The 19971-nt window shown below is 27.2% G+C and overlaps 1 protein-coding gene across 1 annotated transcript; it reads left to right on the forward strand.

The window, feature by feature from the left end:
* Positions 1 to 5008: 5008 nt before the first annotated feature.
* LOC122504488 (prostatic spermine-binding protein-like) lies at positions 5009 to 13623 on the forward strand. The gene is made up of 5 exons (XM_043615622.1): positions 5009 to 5041; positions 9876 to 10196; positions 11651 to 11770; positions 12039 to 12158; positions 13585 to 13623. The coding sequence occupies exons 1-5, from the start codon at positions 5009 to 5011 to the stop codon at positions 13621 to 13623; spliced, it is 633 nt and encodes a 210-aa protein (XP_043471557.1).
* Positions 13624 to 19971: the final 6348 nt, after the last annotated feature.

The raw sequence follows: 19971 nt of genomic DNA on the forward strand, positions 1-19971 counted from the left end.
CACCCCAAGTTCTGGTATCGGACAACGGAACCGAGTATGTTAATCAGGCATTTGAAGGGTTAACGGAAGCGTATGGGATAAAACATTCATTTACCCCGGTATACCACCCACAGGCGGACCCTGTGGAACGAGTGAACCGAGTGGTGAAAACAATGATATCGGCATACGTTTCTAAAGACCACAGAAAATGGGACGTCTATCTTAAAGACCTAAGATTCGCATACAACACGGCAGTACACGGAAGTACAGGCGTTAGTCCGGCATACCTTAACCTGGGTAGAGAACCCAAACCGTACAACAACCTTCGCGACCGAACGGAAGAGACCGAAGTAGACCTTACACCCGAGAACGAAAACGAATGGTTAGAGCGGATAGAAAAGTTAAAAGAATTACAGGATTTGGTCTCCTTACAAATGGACAACGCGTTTAACAGACAAAAAGTACAATATGACAAAAGACGCAGACACGCTACATTTGTCATAGGAGATAAAGTCATGTGTAAAAAGCTAATAACCTCATCCGCTAGCAAAAAAATAACACGAGCGTTCGGTGGGAAAAATCAGGGACCTTTCACAATAGTACAAATTTTAGGACCTTCGGTTTATGAAATAGCAACAGAAGAGGGTAGGTCTTTGGGAAAGTACCCAGTGAAACTTTTGATCCCCTATAGGAATTCTAAGTAGAGGGGGGTAGAAGGTAAAATCGGAAACTATACCTTCTTGAGATAAGTTTTTTTTTTTGTTTTATGATGTAATTATTCATTATGATTATGTAAATAGTAGCTTAAAGTGATTAGTAAAACAATATCGACACGGAATTGGTGATGGTATTAGAAAAATAATAGATTAGTCAGAAGAACCAAACGAAAAATTGTTTTACCCTACTTACAGAAGAAGAAGAGAAATTGCGGCGAGAAGCAGACCGGAAGCGAGAAATAGCCATCGAAATTGAAAGACTCCTCAGACAAGCGGAAACGACGACACTAGAAGCCACACCGAGAAGAGAGCCACGAGCGATAGCCAATGTACGACCGCTACGGTTGACAGACGTCTATTTACCCGAAGGATGGCTTCCAGCTGGGGCAACGGGACCGAGTGCAACCACCAGACAAGACCATCTATCTCAGATTGCAAACCGCATTGAACGGATCCACGAATCGGGGAGGGAAGTACGGCCAAACTCGCAACCGCTAAACAGAATCGGTACGGTTCAAACCGAAGAGAATGAGAGAAGAATCGCTATAGCAAGAGGAGCTATCCCACGCACTACGCCACCGGTGAACAGAATCGGCACGGTTCAAACCGAAGAAAACGGGAGAAGAACCCATACACCCGGAGGAACCACACGACACGGTTCTCAACCGAGAGGCAACGACGCCACCGCTCAAACCGAGGAGTCCGCTTCGGAAGAAGTAATTTTCCACCGCAGGATGGGCGAATCCTGGAAGGAATTCCGATTACGCTCAGGGGTACACCGCCCCCCTAAATATATTCGGGAACAAGAGAGCAAATCGAGGCGAGAGACCCCAGCGGAGAGAGGAAAGAGGGAAGCAAGACAGGATAAAGCAAAAGCCCAACAAGATGCAATCCAGAAAGAGATCGACAAAAAGAGACAAAAGGAGGTTGACATAGCATGGGCAGCCAGACAAAAATGGCTAACCCAGGCTAAACAAGAGAGGATGAGACAAGAGCAAGAGGATAGAACTCGTCTACGACAAGAAACAACTGACATGGCCACCCAAATCTACGATGAGGTGATCCATGCCGTATGGAAAGAACATGAGAAGAAACTCTGCGAACTTCTCAACGGTATTCCACTCCTCACCGAAACTGCCAGTCGTAGGATGAGATGTGAGAAGTGCCAACAACGGGGTCATAACAAGGGCGACTGCCCTACCCAGACCGAAAATACGGAAGATTAGGGGACCAATGTTGACAATATCATTTAGCTTTTCGTTTTTTTTTTTCACACCACCAATATTGAAGATAATATTTAGTTTTTTCGTTATATTTTTTTTTCTCTCTTGAATCCACCAATTTGGTTGTTATTGTTACGCCCTTAGCTTAGAGCAATTGTTTTCGATAACCTTCGATTGATAGCACATAGATCATTTGTTTTTTTTTGTTATTCGGAAATTTTTAGTTTCACGTTATTAACCTGTATTAATCACATTAATCGAATTCAATTGAGCCAAGGGAATAAAATTTGATTAAAGTACTTATTAAATTTCAAACTTAAAGTCAATCACTTCATTTTGTTCGCCAACCCACTAACTATCCTTTTACCGGAACTTGGAGAAACCTAATAAAACTAGATGTAACTAAATGGGACCGGAGGACATCGAATCCTAACTACAGGTAGGCAGAAAGGACACTGCAGGTAATAAGGTAATAAGTTTCTTTTTTATGTTTGGTTTCAAAGCATCAATTACCTAATCGGATCGACAAAGGTTTAAGTTTTCTTTTGTTTTTTTTTTTAAAGGGTTTCTCAATTAGTAATAACAATTCTCGATGGCAGGTAAGAGGTATTCTGGCTGCAAGCCCAATGAAATTGAGAGATATGTTTCGGCTAAGCCCAGGGGAGTTGTAACGTTGATTTTTAAATAATCACGTTATAAAGACCCAGATTGAGTTTTCGCCGAAACTTATCCAAGTAATTCACAGTTTATTAGTATAAATTAAACGTGGCAGCCAGAATCGAACTCAACATTTTTCTTTATTATTATTTTTGAATTGTATAGAATCAAAATGATACTGAAAGGTTGAGTTGTACAAAGATCAGATTAATTATTTGAATAGAATTCCACACGTTCTGGTTGACTATAAAACACGAATTTATTTATTATCATTTAATTATCAACCAACCGAAAATAGGCCAATAATTTATGTTAATCGGCACGAATCTAATGTCAACCGGCAATCACCTGTCACAGAGGTTGGGACCGTTATCATGCTGCAGGGGCGAACCCATATTGCGCATGACCTATATGCGGGCCAGAAGCAGGAAGCCAAGTAACCTAATTTCGACAGTTCGTGCCTGGCTGCCGATTCTGATATACGGTGACACCGCGGTTAATCATTAGTGTCATATAAAAAGATCATTAAAATAATGGAATACCGAGCTGTGTTGGATCAGATTAAAGGTTAGCATCCAGCACTCATCTTCCTTGCTATCGAGATATTATCTCCGGTGTACGGAGGCAAATAAATCGGAACAGGAATAAAGACCGCATGGCAAGCCGAAACGACGCCGCCATTTTCGGTTGTCAATATTGTATACCGGCGTGTGGAAGTTCTCATTCTCTCAAAGTTAGTCTATTGTATTAAAAATAAAAGTGATTGGTTTCATGGTTTAATTGAATCTATCGAGTCAAATTTCTTGAATTCAAGTGTTAATTCATTGTGTTTGTCTCTCTCCTCTGTGTGCGGTATTCACGCCTGAGTGTTGTAAATGTAAAGTCAATTTCGCAAAGATAAAATAGTGAGCTCGGATTAGAGCTAGCCCGGGAAAGTTCTCTGTTTTGTTTCTGCCATCGTGATCCGGGTAGTTCACCTACCTGGCGCCGGGGAAGTTCCCTAAAACGGGTCATCGATGGAAAATTATAAATTCGAAGTGTGGAATTTATAATTCGGTAACCGGAAAACCGGTAGTTGCCATTTTTGTAACGATTAACGGGTAAAACCCGTAAGTAAAGGTAAATATCGTTACAATATATAAAGTTTGTAATAATTATTAAACAAATTTTTATTGTTATAAATATTTTTATATTCAAATTTAAAAATTTATGTACTTCATTTTTTAATTTTAAATTTTGAATACAATTTTTAAATATAATGCAATAATTTTATACATAAAAATGAAACATTTTTCTTTGTGGAACACTCATCTATATAAATAACTATACCTAAGTGTCATTTACATAAATAAATGTTATAAATATTTCACTTACTAAAGTTAAACAATTTATATGTTTCTAATAGAAAATTTTATTTGTATTTGTTAAATTTATCTCACTTTTTATGTTTTGTATAATGTAATATAGGATTTCAAATGATTCCCTACCAATTGTCCTAATCTAAAATTCCTAATTTTAGAAATTCCTACAAGTTTTTTTCCTAAAGTTAAAATTCCTAATCAAATTTTCCTAATCTGTTTTTACTAATTCTATTAATTTTCCTAATTTTCCAAAAAAAAATTGTACATTCAAAAATTTTACATTTTATTTTTAAAAAATTTAAAGGACCGTTTGTAATATCTTCGTGGTTTTGAAAATCGTAAACAAGAAATTTTTCTTCGGTTTGGCTATTTTGAAATTCATAACTAATTAATTTCTACTTCCAAAATAAGACATTATATTTTATTGTTGTTAATTTAAAATTCAAAATAATCCAAATTTGCCAGTTTTTTAACTTTTGTCGCCAACTCTTGGTTTTATTAACTACTAAAAGCTGTCAAATTTATTCTTTTGGTGGTAAATTTCTATACAAAACAGTTTATATGAATTAAATTTTTTTTTTAATATGTAATGAATTTCATTATGTGTATTTTTTATTAAAACGAAGTTAGCCTAATGGAAAAATTATTTTTTTAAAAATTGTTTTCAAGAAAATGTTGTTGCAGTTTCGCCCTTTAGAAACTGCCCACATTTAAATTTCTAACAATAATTTTTTACAAATAATTACAACAAATAAAATAATTATCATCTGTATTTATCATAAAAAATGAGTTTTCCAAATTCATAGGTAATAATATCTTATATCTTCCTAGAAACATTCGTTACAGATTTTTAACTTTTTTTCATCTTCATTGTTGATATGTGTGATCCCCTATTTACCGTACTATTTATTTATGTCTCTTTCTCTATAACTTAAATATAACGTTTATAAAAATTTGTCGAATACATTTTTTATTAGTTATTAACATTAGTTATCTTTAAAAGAAGAATAACAATAAAATTAATAAGAAATAATTATTATTTTCTTTTCTACAAGAACCAAAAGTCACAATAATGGAACCAAAACTTTCAAGATGCGTTATAGAGGTTAGTTTTTTCATAATTATTTCTTAAGGCGGTGTCAAAGTGGATTGAATTTTTTCATTGTTCTTTAATGCGAAAATCCAATGTACTTTGACACCGCCTAAATAATCCCATTTGCATAACTGAATCGGGTGCAGGAGTCGACTTCTGGATATGGTCTTCATAACCTCAAAATGTATGTGTAAATCTTACACTTTTTCAACAAATGTCTGAATTTCAAAATTTGATCAATATAATTACACAAGTTTGTACAAATTATTTTACAACATTATGTGATTTCACTGCATTCAGTATTATAATATAATGATTTTGATGTTAGAAATATAATATTTTGTATATTTACTTTTTTTTAATAGTCATTTTAATTGTCGCTGCAAAATTTATATTATATTCTCTAAATAATGAAAACAATATGATTTGTCAAATTTAAAGTTTGATTGAATTGTGGCGTCGAATTTTTTTAAATTTAACTAAGCATATAAATTATTTCAAGTTTAACCATTTGGTATATATTTCAGCTATTCACTGGGTCATTTATATTATATACCTATTAACCATACATTCTTAAAAATATTTATTTAAATTTACATTTTTATGTAAAATACTTATTTCGATAGTAAATTCAAATTTTTCCATACATTTAAATTTTAATGTAAATTCATTTATTTCTTAGAAAATGTACACATTTTTTGTATTTTATCATTATTCTGTAAATTAACATTGTTTATAATTTAATTTTAATAAATTTCTTCATTTTTTTAATTTTACAATTTGCTTGTTAATTCACATAATGTTAATGTCAAGTTACTGTGTCATGTTAAAATGACACACTCAGCTTAGAATTTTTTTTTCGTATATGCAGCCTGTGAAATTACAAAAAAATTTATTTTTACAATGTACATATCCCGAAACCGAACAAGTTGTGCTTAGGTTTTTATATATATTTTTTCTTTCTATTGTTACGTCAAAACGAGAAACCTTTTTAAATATACCTAGCGTTCCTCGTTTTAAATTAATTTCATAAATGAATCTAATTTGGGATGAGGATAAGTCAATGAGCCTACTAAATGTGAGAGAATAATTTATTTAAAAACCAACAAGAAAGAAAAGAGTTGACAAAATTACAATGAGTACAAAATTATGAATCTTACTTAAAGAATAACGATTACTGGTGGTGTGATGATAATCTCCTGTTTAATCTCAATGGTGTTGAGCACTAGACGAAAAGGGGCCTTCTGCTTGTTGTCCTTAATGGTTGGGTATTAATCCTCTTGTTTACACTAATGAGATAGTGTATTGTATTTTGAAAATATCTGCTTTCTTCCAGACGGTTGTCGCCTCTTGAGCAAATTTCGATGGTTCGAAATTTGGAATGTGTTGTTTCAATATTAGATCTTTGATTGTTGAGATTATTTCCAATTTAATAATTTTGGAAATTGTTTAAAATTTATATTTTGCAAATTGGTGTATAATAAAAGGTTGATTTACAGTTCACTTCAATTTTAACACATGAGGATATATTGTTCACTTTCGAACAATGCACTTTGAAAAGAATACTTGAAGATATACTGTTCACTTTCAAAGATGCACTTTGAATTCACTTGTAAACTATGTGATGTGTTAACGTTGACCGCACGATGTAAACTGGTTGATTCCCAAAAAATTACTCTCTTCTACTAAGCGATGTGTTCAAGTTGATTTCTAAAAAACTACTCTCTGATCTGAGTAGAACTCATATCCCCTTTTATATAAAACTGTCTTCATCAATTCTTTGGAATCATACACGTGTCGATGTTGGTTGGATTTTAAGGGGGGTTGGAGCGACTAGCTGCAATGCCGTGATGACTGTCTAAGAGGCGTGAGGAGTGATTATTTTTCTCTCTCAGTTGTGACTGCTGGGCGACTGTTGTCTCTCTCTTTTGTGGCTGCTAGGTTGCAATCCAGAGCGATAGTTTAAGGGGGGCTGAGGGGCGACCGTTGTACCTCTCAGTTCAGTTTCCAGAAATTAGACACCTGCCTGCTTGTTTTATACACTCCAATGATTATGGGATTATATTAATCTGTTTGATGGATTATCGTTATTCTTTTTACATGAAAAGTATTACCCATCTTTCTTGGATTTGTTATAATTTATAAGTTTGTTTAAATACATATCAAATTTATAATGACAATTACCTTCTTATTAAATATATTGAATATAATGCAATAATATGAAGAGATTGTATGAATACGTATTTCAAATACGTTAGTATAATATATATGTATAATTCAATATGTTTAAAAGAAATACACACCTGAATTTTTTCTTCAAACTACTATAAATGCTGTCATTGATGAGCATCTTATAAAAAATATGATGTCATTAAGTTAAAGGCTTATGAAATTTGTCAACAAACCGTTTTTTATGATAAGGTTAAATATCCTCATTGGTAAATATTTTTATTTTCACAAATAATTATATATAAATTAATTTTAATTTTTTATTTCTTTATTTATTTATTATTTCTTTTTTTTCAGGTACAAATGCTTGACAGTTATTGTTATTAGAAATTTTGAATTGATTTCTAATCAACTGAATGAAGTTATTTTTCATTTAAATGATATAACTGAAGATGAGAATCACAATAAATTGAAAGAAGGTAATACATTTTTCTCTATTTTATGTACCATTAATTTCATTTCATTTTTTTTCCATAAAATAGCGTTATTGTAAAGAAATTTTTGCAAGCAATATTTTATAAAGTTGTATTAATTTTTGTATAAAATTTTGCATGTAGTAAAAAATAATTATTTTTAAATTTAAATAGAATTAAATAGATAGATAGATAGATAGATAGATAGATAGATAGATAGATAGATAGATACCTATTAAATTCATATTTACATACATTTTTAAAAATTTTTTAAATTTAATTTCCTGAATAGATTTAAAATTAATTTTAAAACAATTACAATTATTGTTCATTTTTTTGTATTCAAAGTTATTCCCTTTTAATGCACAAATTAGCCCCATATGTATTATTATTAATTAATATACTATTAATAATAATTTTTTTACAGCTTTTTTGAATGATGATTCTGATGACGATCTTCTAATACATCTTGATGTATAATTTACTTTTTGTAATATGTAGAAAGTATTTATGTGAAATATAATATTGGTTTTTCAAATTTTGTTTGTTTCTTTTTTTAATACCATTTAATTATTTAAATTTTAATTTAGTACTATTTATGAATTTTATGTTAGTTGAATAAAATACATTTTTTCTTAATTTTTCTCATGCTACTATTCTTTATAAAATTAATTTTTTATATGTATATTTAAAACTTACACGTTGTTCGCGTGTAACTTTATGTTCAGTGTCTCTCTTTTTTTTAAAAATTACATTTTTTTATTGAAATTAATGAAATATATTACAATTACATTATTGGAACAATCAAGTTTTTTAAAAATTTATGTAAATTCATACGTCATTTCTATTAATATTTTACAAATCAATGTGTAAATTTTAAAAACACACTTTTTACAGTCAAGAGTTGCCCAGCTTTGATATTTTTATACGTTTATGACATTTTTTTTACAGTATAATACAGCATTTTGGTAACATACAACCTTTTCAACATTTACTTATTCAAAAATACCCGCCATAAAAGTACATTTTCCCACCGTGAAAATTCATCGAGCCGATTGCTTGACCAATTCACCGGAGGTATAGAATGACAGACTCTTTTTCTGTTTCTCTTACAGTGCAATCCAATGTGGGTAGAATATTGGATCATTTTTTTTAACAACCAAATCACTGGATTTTTTTAAAAACTAATTCTGATTGGTCAAATCTATTACACTATTCTATTTTCCTTTCTTGACAAGTTTTACAGAAAGTGTGAACTGTCCTTAAGGAAGCTACTAATCCTTATCGTGTGAATGTACCCTTCATTTGTCAATTGTAAAGTAAAATAAAATAATAATTTTCTTTTCTCCTTTACAATAAAAAAATTCTTTTAAACAAATCAAAATGGAAGTAAGTAAATTAATATTTATTTTAAATAAAGCATTCAACTTTATTACTTTAAATATAATATATCCATTAAAATTTTAATTATTATAAATAATTCTTTGTACAAATATATTGATAAATAAGTATTAAACTATTATTTGTAAATGGCAACAAAGAAAATAACCTAAGAAATAAACGAATTATATTTTGGATTCGTGTTATATTTATCTTGATTAAAATTTTTTAATTTGTAATTATAGGAATTAATTTATTTATTTTCTTTCTGTATTTCCAAATATAAATTTAAAAAAAAAACCTAACCTCAAATTATTTTCTTCTTATTTTTACTTTCCTCAGATGTTGACATATTTCTTTATTGCTATTTTTTTCCACACTGCACTAAATTATATAAATAATTTGTTTATCTTGTATGTAAATATCTATCATTATTTATTTATAATATTTGTAAATTTATTTTGTTTTTATTTTAAGAAGGAATAAGTCGTAAACTTTTATTTTGACATATTTTTCTTTATTATTAAACTTTAATTCATAAGAGCGATTATTGTTCATTTTTTTTCTGTAATTATAATTATAAAAGAAAAACAAAATTTTTTAATCCTTCTTCCTCAAAATAGAAATAAATAAATTTAAAAATATTTTTAAACATTAATAATATATACTTTTTAAATACATCAGAAATAAAATACATATTTACTTATATAATATTTGTCTTACGAATTATTCAATTAATTTTTATTTATTTGAAATTTATAATATTTGTAAAATATAAAATGGTTTTCATTTCATTACATTTTTGTTTTTTTTTTACATTTTAGGATAATAATCAATCGAGAAGAATTTCATTAAACAACTTTGAAGAGGATGATGAGGACAGTTTATTTGATTTAGTTACTTTTTCAGATGACAATTATGATACTGACGATTTTGACAATGGGGATATTTTCATTGATTATGACAGTGATGAGGATGATGTATTTGATGCTAATGAGGATAATGGTATTAATGACAACAATAATAATGATGACACAATTGATTTAACAGAAGATGAACCATTAGACGAACTTGATGCAACAGAAGATGAACAATCAGACGAACTAGTTATTTATGATGAAAATTTTGATGGTCAAAATGAAAATGTTAATAATACTAATAATAATAATCTAAGAATTTTTGACGATTAAATAATTTTGAAGAGGGACAATAAATTGTTAACGTTGACGATTAAAAATTACAATTTTTAAAATATTTATGTCCAAAACAATTTATTATACTTTACAATTATTACAGTTTTATTATAATTTTATTATAATTATGTTTTTTATAATGAATTTTGTATTTAGAGAAAGACTAACATTGAATATTTTAATATTTAATAAAAACAGTAAATAATTTTCAATATTTTTAATATTTAAATAAAAATACTCATTATAAAGTAATTATTTGGTCTCAAAGAAATAACCTTTTCACTTATTTTATTATTGTTGTTGTTAGTAGTTCAAAATGTCAAATAGTGTAAACAAAATTTATATCAGAAATATTATTCGATAATTTTGTGATTAACAATTCTGCTATATCAAAACATTGACCGAATAAAATTTTAATATTCTAATAAAACTATCAAATTTTTTGCTTTTAAAAATATTATTTACGTCTACATCATAAAATATTTAATTTTAAGTAAAATAATTTTACATTTAAGAAAAAAATATATTGCATAATATATTATGCAATATATTTTCTTCTTATAATATAATAAATATAATATTATATTACATTATATAATATAAGTTTAATTAAATTTAAACTTCGCGCCAAACGAGCAGTGTATGCTTTACACCATAGCAGTTCATGTTGTACTCCTGCTCCAAAAACAGTCGAACTTTTACAGTGTTCATGACGTCATAGAGTGCCTCAGAGTAGAGCACAGCTTTTTGAGAGCAGAGTAAACTATACTCCTACACCGAGCAAGATCGCTCTCGGAGCAGATAACCGAATTCGCTATAAAATTTAAAGAAGTTTCAATTCTTTTTGTTACTGTTCATCTATTGGTTACATTTTTGGCGCTGTCCATGTTCTAGTGTTTTTACCTTAGCTACTGTGTGTCGCTGTTTGTCACATTATAATTTTAAATCACCAATATTTTTTTCACATGTGAACGAACCTTTAGTTCTATTTGTTTTTATTTTACGTCTAATATCCCAACCCTGCGACTAAAAGTTTGTTTGGAACTTTTATAAGCGTCATTGCAATTCTTACGTGTCAGAATTTTATGATAATATAATTGAAGTAAGTAATAATTATTTAATTGATTTTTATTTTTTATAATTTTTGAACAATTTCTATTAATATCATTGTAACTATTTCGTTTGTTTCTATACTTAATAATAATACATAACTTTTATTATCATAATAAGTGTTTACTGTTTTGTTTTTCTTTCAAAATGGCCGATAAAAAATTATAAAATTCTTAGATTATTCTTTTAATTTTTGTTATTTTTTTAATTAATTATTTATACAATTTTTTATATAACTTATAAACTATATGTATTTCATTATTAATTTACTTTATTTTTTAATTCAATTTTTGTAGATGGATAATCTTGATTACCAAATGGAAAATGAAAGAGAAGATATAATAGAAAGTGTTTCTCGTTACACTCATGAGGAAGATTCAAATGAACAAGAAGAGAATGCAGAGGATGTGGTTGATGTAAGTTGCTACCATGTTTATTTACTTAATTTCTTTTGAGAAAATGTTTATTCATTTAATATTTTCAGATTTATAATTCTAATTTGAATTTTACATTTAATTTTAAGCAATTAAGTTTCATTTCATTTTCATTATTTTTTAAAAATATTTTCAAAAATTTTTTTTTTAAATAATAATTTTTATTTACAAATTATTAAAATTAAAATTTATATTTCTAAATTTATTTATTATTGAATTATTTTAATATGTTTTATTTCATTTTTTGTAGATGGATAATCTTCATTATCCAATGGGAAATGAAAGAGAAGATATAATAGAAATTTTTTCTCGTTACACTCATGAGGAAGATTCAAACGAACAAGAAGAGAATGAAGAGGATGTGGTTGATGTAAGTTGCTACCATTTTTATTGACTTAATTTCTTTTTTGAGAAAATGTTTATTCATTTAATATTTTCAGATTTATAATTCTAATTAGAATTTTACATTTAATTTTAATCAATTAAGTTTCATTTAGTCGTGTAAAGTTAGCACTACTTTTTTAAAAAATCAAAAATTTTACAAGAGTTCTTGGTATTTTACCAATATTTCTAGAGTTTTCTAACAATTATTTAAATAGTTCTGATGATTAACAATAAAAAAAGCGACAATGAAAAATGATAGTGCTAACTTATCATAGCACTATGATTTTTGAAAAAAGAGTTCTGAACTAATATTCTGAAAGAGAATAAAGAGTTCTACAGTTCTCTACAAAAAAAAAAAGATTTCTGCAAAATTTCAAAAATTATTAACAAATTAAAAACAGTTATGAAAATAATATTTTGCTAGTTCTAAATAGAGTTCCGGCATCGTTGCGAAGAGTTTAAGATGTTTAGAATGACATCTTAAAGAACATTTTTTTCTAAATTAAAAAAGTTACAGGATTTTGAAATTTTCCTAAATTTTCAAAATTTTAAAATTAATAGGTCGGAGAGTTTTGATTACAGTTCGGGCATCGTCATAAAGAATTATATAAGTATTTCTAATGATATTTTATTCCAAATCCAAAATTAAAAAAAATTAAAGGAATTTAATAATTCCAAAAAATTAAAAATTTATAGTTCTGAGAATTCTTATTAGAGTATTTGCATCCTCATAAAGAGTTCTATTAGTATTTCTAATGACATTTTGTTCTAAATCCAAAATCAAAAAAGTTTCATTACTTTAAAATAGTTAAACAAATTGAAAATTTATAAATTCAGATTTCTAAAAAGAATTCTGTCAATTTTCGATTTTGAATGTTAAAACAAAAATGTTATTAGAAATACTTCTAGAACTCTTCGCAACAATGTCAGAACTCTATTCAGAACCTGTTAAATATTATTTTCCATAACTTTTTTAAATTTGTTAATAACTTTTTAAATATTGCAGAACTCTTCTTTCTTTTTAACAGAACTCTAGAACTCTTTATTCTCTTTCAGAATATTAGTTCAGAACTCAATTTTTCAAAAATCATAGTGCTATGATAAGTTAGCACTATAATTTTCCATTGTCGCTTTTTTTTATTGTTAATCATCAGAACTATTTAAATAATCGTTACAGAACTCTAGAACTATTGCTAAAGTGCGTAGAACTCTTGTAAAATTTGTTATTTTTTAAAAAAGTAGTGCCAACTTTACACGACTGTTTCATTTTATTTTAATTATTTTTTAAAAATATTTTCAAACTTTTTTTTTAAATAATAATTTTTATTTACAAATTATTAAAATTAAAATTTATATTTCTAAATTTATTTATTATTGAATTATTTTAATATGTTTTATTTCATTTTTTGTAGATGGATAATCTTCATTATCCAATGGGAAATGAAAGATAAGATATAATAGAAATTGTTTCTCGTTACGTTACGATAATTTCTGTAAATACAAAAATCACTGATGAAAAATAAAATAAAATTTACAATTAATTAATAAATTTATGTATAATTTTTTAGCAATTACCAAAATAATAACTTTCATAAATTAATATTAATTAATCTTTGAAGATTCATAATAAATTTTTAATTATGTTTAAATTAAATGCCTTTTAGGCATGTGTTTTGAGTAGTAAATTGTCGAAATGTATAGAAAATGATTATATTTTGCAATGAGGAAAACAAAAGTTATTTAACCCATTGACTGTGGATGACGTGTATACACGTCATGAAAAAAACTGGCCCAAACAGTGGATGACGTGTATACACGTCATGGCCCAAACAAGAAAACAACTTAATGTATATTCGCAAAAATTCTTACTCGGGGGTTTTTGTTGTCGTTGATCACGTTTTTGAAGTCAGATTTTCAAAATAAATAATTTTTCATTAAAAATGGCCGCCAAAAATTTTGAAAATTTATATATATAATATATATATAATATATATATTTTACTTATTTTATATTTGTAACAAAATGTCATTACAAATACTTATAGAACTCTTTATGACAATTGCAGTACTTTAATAACAACTCTCAGAACTATACAATTTAAATTTTTTTCAAAATATTGGAAAATTTTAAATTTAAGTTCTTAATGTTTTAAAAAAAATTAAATTTAAACTTTGTTTATATGTAAAAAAAAGTTTAAAAATAAGAAATTTTTTTTTTAAGTGCATTTTTTCCTAATAGAATCAAATTTTTTCTTTGATTATAATCAATGGGAAATGTTTGTATATTGTCTATTGTCATCATTTTTTTTTTTTCATCATATTTTTATTTTGCCTTTATTCTATCCAACCATTTAAAATTAGTTTTGACGCATTACATAATTCTTTTTTCCTCCATGCTTTAATAATCTAGGGGCCGTTCAAAAAATACGTAACGCTTTAGGGGGGATTGGGGGTCAAGCTATTTGTTACGGTCAGCAGAAAAATTGGCGTTAATGTATATCACATTGCGTTACATGGGGGGAGGGGGGGTCCAAATTTCCGAAAAATAGCGTTACGTATTTTTTGAACTGACCCCTATTAAAGTAAGTATTATCTCACTTAAAAAAAAAGTTTATATTTCTCTTATGCAACATCCCATATAGAAATTTCAACTCTATAAGGACCAGTCAAATGTAATTTTTTTTTCTACATTTTGTTCAATAATTTTACATGAAATGTGGCAAGTAATTAAAAGGTAATTTTACGCGCTGTTTTAGCACTTGCAGCTTATATTATTTGTTCGGTAATTGTGAAATAACTGACCATTAACTCAACAGTTTTCTGCTCAAAATGTAGAATAAAATATAATCACTCATATGCACGGAAAAGTTTTTGGGCGAGCAGACGTCTCTCACTCGCCTCCCACAGAAAAGGTTTTCTGCTTTCTCTCTAAAGAGAGCTCTGATGCCCCACAAGAGAGCTCTGACGCCCCACAGTAGGAAAGCAGCAGTCTCTGTGGGTGAAATGAGCTACCAAAATGGGGCTGTCACTTTACCATAGGTACTGGTCACTCAGCGCCACCACAACAGGTACAGCGACTCGCCCAAGAACTTTTCCGTGTGTGTGATCTAATTCTGCAAATTCCAAGGCATGTGCGTTTTTCCAATCACCTACAGTTAATAGATAGTTAATAGTTTTTGACCATGAATTAAAATTAATTTATCCATTAATTACAAAATCATTTTAACTCGTTTTTACTCACAAGTAACTTATCTCACTTTTACTCCCAATGTTTTTTTAAACCATTTTTACTATCAGCACCTCATTTATACTCCGATTTTAATAAGAATTTCTGGCCAGTGACTTGTCATAAGTAATAATCAGAAATAATGACCATATAAACTGTTTAGTCATTTGTCAGAGATTTAACGGCTTCTCTTGTCAAAATTTACAAAAATGTTAACTTTGGTAATATGAAATTTAAACGATCATAAAGTTTTTATAAAGTTACTTTAAATTTTTTTATTTTCGACCATATTGAATATAAAAATTAATTTTTAATAATTAATCATACATTATTTACTAGCAGATTAATAGTCTAATTTTATATTACTTGTACATAAAGTGTTTTCCATAATAGCTCATATTTAACTTCAAAACATTTTGTCCCAAAAATTTATAAAAGATGTGTAAGAAAATACTTTTAACATCTTAAATTAAAATGTTTTAAGTAACTAAAAAGTGTCTACCAAAATATCTTAGAAATGACTACCAATATATCTTAAATTAATATATTTGTTTTTTGCATTAAGGCTCTAATTTGTTTTCCTTTAGTTCTGTAATAGTTTAGTGGTCAAATTTACTTTATAATTGATATTAGAAGGTAATCAACCAAGACATTAGCCCTCTTCAATGTTTTTTAAAAAAGCCTTTTTCAATGTACCCAGTTGAGGGGAAACAACACTGCCGTGCTTGGTAAAAACTTTGTTAAGTCATATTTTAGTGAAACCGAGAAAATGGCGAAAAACAGTTTTTATTAACAAACCTGATATAGTATAAAAAATTATTTAATTTAACTTTACTTGCTAGATAAGTTGATAGAGTTCTTTTTAATTCTGTAGTCAAAAATTAATTATTTAAAGAAATTATATTAAAAAATGGACTTAAGTGTTATTTTTTAAAAGCAAAATTTAGTTAAAATTACTAAAGGAGTGCTCAGCGAAAAGGTATTCGAGTTCAGGCCGCCGATCAGAAGGAAGAACTTATTTAACTTCAAACTTGATATGGAGTCTTAAGACTTTTAAGGAGTCTGCTTTCGAAACACAGTGTCTTGTTCATGCCACTTTTCGAAAGAACAATTAAGTTAACTCGACTTAAGCTTTATGCTTCGAAACGAAAGTTGAGTTTGCACTATGTTTTTGATAGCAGAAATATTATGTCGACTTGACTAAGTTTTTGTTTCCTATCTTATGCTCCAGCTAATTGCCTTCTACGATTTTTACAATATAACTCGAGTTACTATTCCTTTTTCTCAAGTATTTCCTTATTTTCTCGAATTTCGCATATTTTTAATAATTATTTTTTGCAATAAATAATTAAAATAAAATTTTTTAATAACCCTGCATGAGTATATGCATTTTTTTCCACGAATTCATTGATATAAAAAAATTATTTTTCAAAAAACAGTGATTTAACAAAGTTTTCACTAATTACGGGAGAACAGAGGCGGGCGAAGTATGCATCCCCCGTCTTTTCTTCATGTTCTGCAATAGAACGGGGGTTAAATTGACTTTCTATTATGCACTAGAAGGTCACCAACACATAACCAATGACCCCTACAACGTTTTTTTAAAAAAGCCTTTTTTTAAATTTGCCAAGTGGATAGAAAACCACATTGGTGGTGGAACATTACTATTTGCTGGGAGTTGCTACTTTACTTATTCCTTAAACTTTAGTTTCGAATAAAATAAATTTGCTCATTGATGTTCATAGATATACATATATACACTAAAGCATACTTTAGTATAGATTTGTTCTCGCTAACTACACCGCTACACTACAGTGTGTAGTGAGAGTTTGAAACGGAGCATGCGGACTTGAACAAAGTACAAAATCTAGCGAGAACGCAAAAGTGTTGAGAAATTTCACTAAAAAAAGATAAATAAATAATTTTAAATTGCATACAATCTGTAATTTAAAACCAAAACCACCTTTTACATAATTGCCATTGTTAAGCAATTTTTTAAATAATTATTTTTTCCATTTATTAAAGCCAAAATTTATTTCCTATTAGTGATTTTAAAATAAAAATTTCTCACTTTTATGATGGTAACATTTTTTTTTAAATAATATGATTTATTCCTATTATTTCTTGTAAACATTTTAATGGGCAATTCATGGAAATTTGATATATTAATTAAATTTTACAAAAATTTCAAATGTTAAATGTAAGTACCGAGCGTAATTTATTTTTTCAAATTTTTACACATTTTAAACTATGACATCTTTGTAAAATTTAATTAATTTCTTAATTTTAACCGAATTGCTCATTATAATGTTTAAAGATAATAAAACTAAAGAATTCTTAACCTATATATTTTCACATAAGTTTTAAGAAAACTTAATCGACTTTTTTTTGAAATATTTTAAAGGTTATGTTTCAAACTTAATTTTTTTCATAAATTCTATTATTCTTTAAAAAATATGTTTACCATCATAAAATGTAAATTTTTTTTTAAATTCACTGTAAATAAAAATTAGTTTCAATAAATGGGAGAATAATTATTTAAAAATTACTTTACAATTGTAATTGTTTATATGGTGGTACTTAATATAAATACTAACAAAATAAGAATTGTTTACTAATAACTTTATAAATTAAAATTTAATAAGAAATATATTATAACTTTATGTTCATAAAATAATTAATTAATTTTAAATAAAATGTCCATTTACCGCCATTTTAATTAGAAAACTCAATTTACAAAAGCTCGCAATTGGGTGTAATAAAATAGTGAAAATTGCAGAGGCTACTAGGAAGTTACGTGTACATTATTACGTCACTTTTGATAACGAGAACGCCATAGGGTGTTTTCGACGTCGTCTGTCGTACTGGTCAGTTGCCACATAAATGTACTCAAACTTTTTATTTGAGACTATTTAGTTTAACCTAAATAGTCTCAAATAAGCACCTTTTTCTTTTCAACTGATCGGTACGAACGACGACGTCGAAAATACCCATAGTGTACACTTTTGTACAAAGTGTAGCTAGTGACAAGAAACCTTTATAACTATATTTCTGTTAACATACATGCGCATCTTGTACAATTGGAGACTTTATTTGAGATAATACTATTCATCATATTAAAAATTTGTCCATTACTTTTTTTTATATTTAATTAAATATTACATTTCAAATTATATTCTACTTAATGAGTATGTTCATATAAAATTATTGATTCAACGTGTTTACGTTAAAATATTTTTAAAATAGCTTACCGCCATTTTTATTTTTCTATGACGTCATAGTATACTAATCTTTGTATACTATATGAAAACTTTAGGTTGTAGGTTTAATATATAAATAAATATATAAAATTTATGCTCTCGCTTTTGCTTTTATTATATATTTTATCATACACAAGCATAACAAATTTTTTTTTTTTTTTAAATTTTTAAAATAAATTATTGTATACATTTAAAAAATTATTTTCCACTAACCTTTTCATTTTATTTTATTTTCATCCATTAGTTTATCTTAATATTTACACTTTTAATAATAATAAAAAAAAAAAAAATAATATTCACTTCACTCAAAGTTTTTCAATGCATTATTAATGTACTATTTTATTTTTTAAATATTTTTAATTTTTTCTAAATAATTGTTATAAATTATTATTAAACACTTTCATTTTATCATTTTCATTAACATATTTTTAATCAATTTTTTTTTATAAATTTTAAAACAAACACTCACAAACACTTTTTGAAAATCATTATATTTCACCTCATAAAATACAAATTTAATTATTACTTTCAGCACGTACAACATTTATTTATGTATTAAAATGTTTTACTTTTTTAAATATTAATTTTTTACAATACATATATTTTTAAAAAATTATTAAAATTTTTTGAAATATTTTTTATTATAAAATTTTTTAATTCAATTTTTATTCTTCATTTATGATCACGAATTTCATGTATTTCTTTTCACGACGCTTTACAAACGGAAACTAATATATTTTTAATACATTCTAGCATTTTGCCACGTTGACAAATTTTGTAAACGGAAATAGTGATTGCTTTAACATATATAAAGTCTTATTTTCAACATACAGTAAAGAATTTATTTCCTAGTTTCCCCTAAAAATATAGTGCTTTTTCCTTTCGATTAATCGATTCTCGACAAATTTATTCTTATTTTCATAATCGATTACTCGACAATCAATTTCTCGACAATCAATTACTCGACAATCGATTACTCGACAATAGATTAATCGACATTCGATTACTCGACATTCGATTACTCGACAATCTATTACTTGATTTTTAAAAAAAACTTTTTACTTTAAGTATCATTTTTTCATTTTTTAAAATTTTTATTAAACATTTATTTTTTAATAGCAATTTATTATTATATAAAATAAAATAAATTTTTGTCTTTTATACTTCATTTATTTAACTTTAGTATCATATTATTCAGATAAAATAATTAATTTAAATATGACAATTTTTTTAATTATATTAAAGAAAATTAATGCATTTATTAAATTATGTTTTAATGTATTTTCTTTTATTTTTAAACGTGTTGTAAATTTT

The sequence above is a fragment of the Leptopilina heterotoma genome, unplaced genomic scaffold, assembly GCF_015476425.1.
Source record: "Leptopilina heterotoma isolate Lh14 unplaced genomic scaffold, ASM1547642v1 Lhet_3, whole genome shotgun sequence".
NCBI lineage: Eukaryota > Metazoa > Arthropoda > Insecta > Hymenoptera > Figitidae > Leptopilina > Leptopilina heterotoma.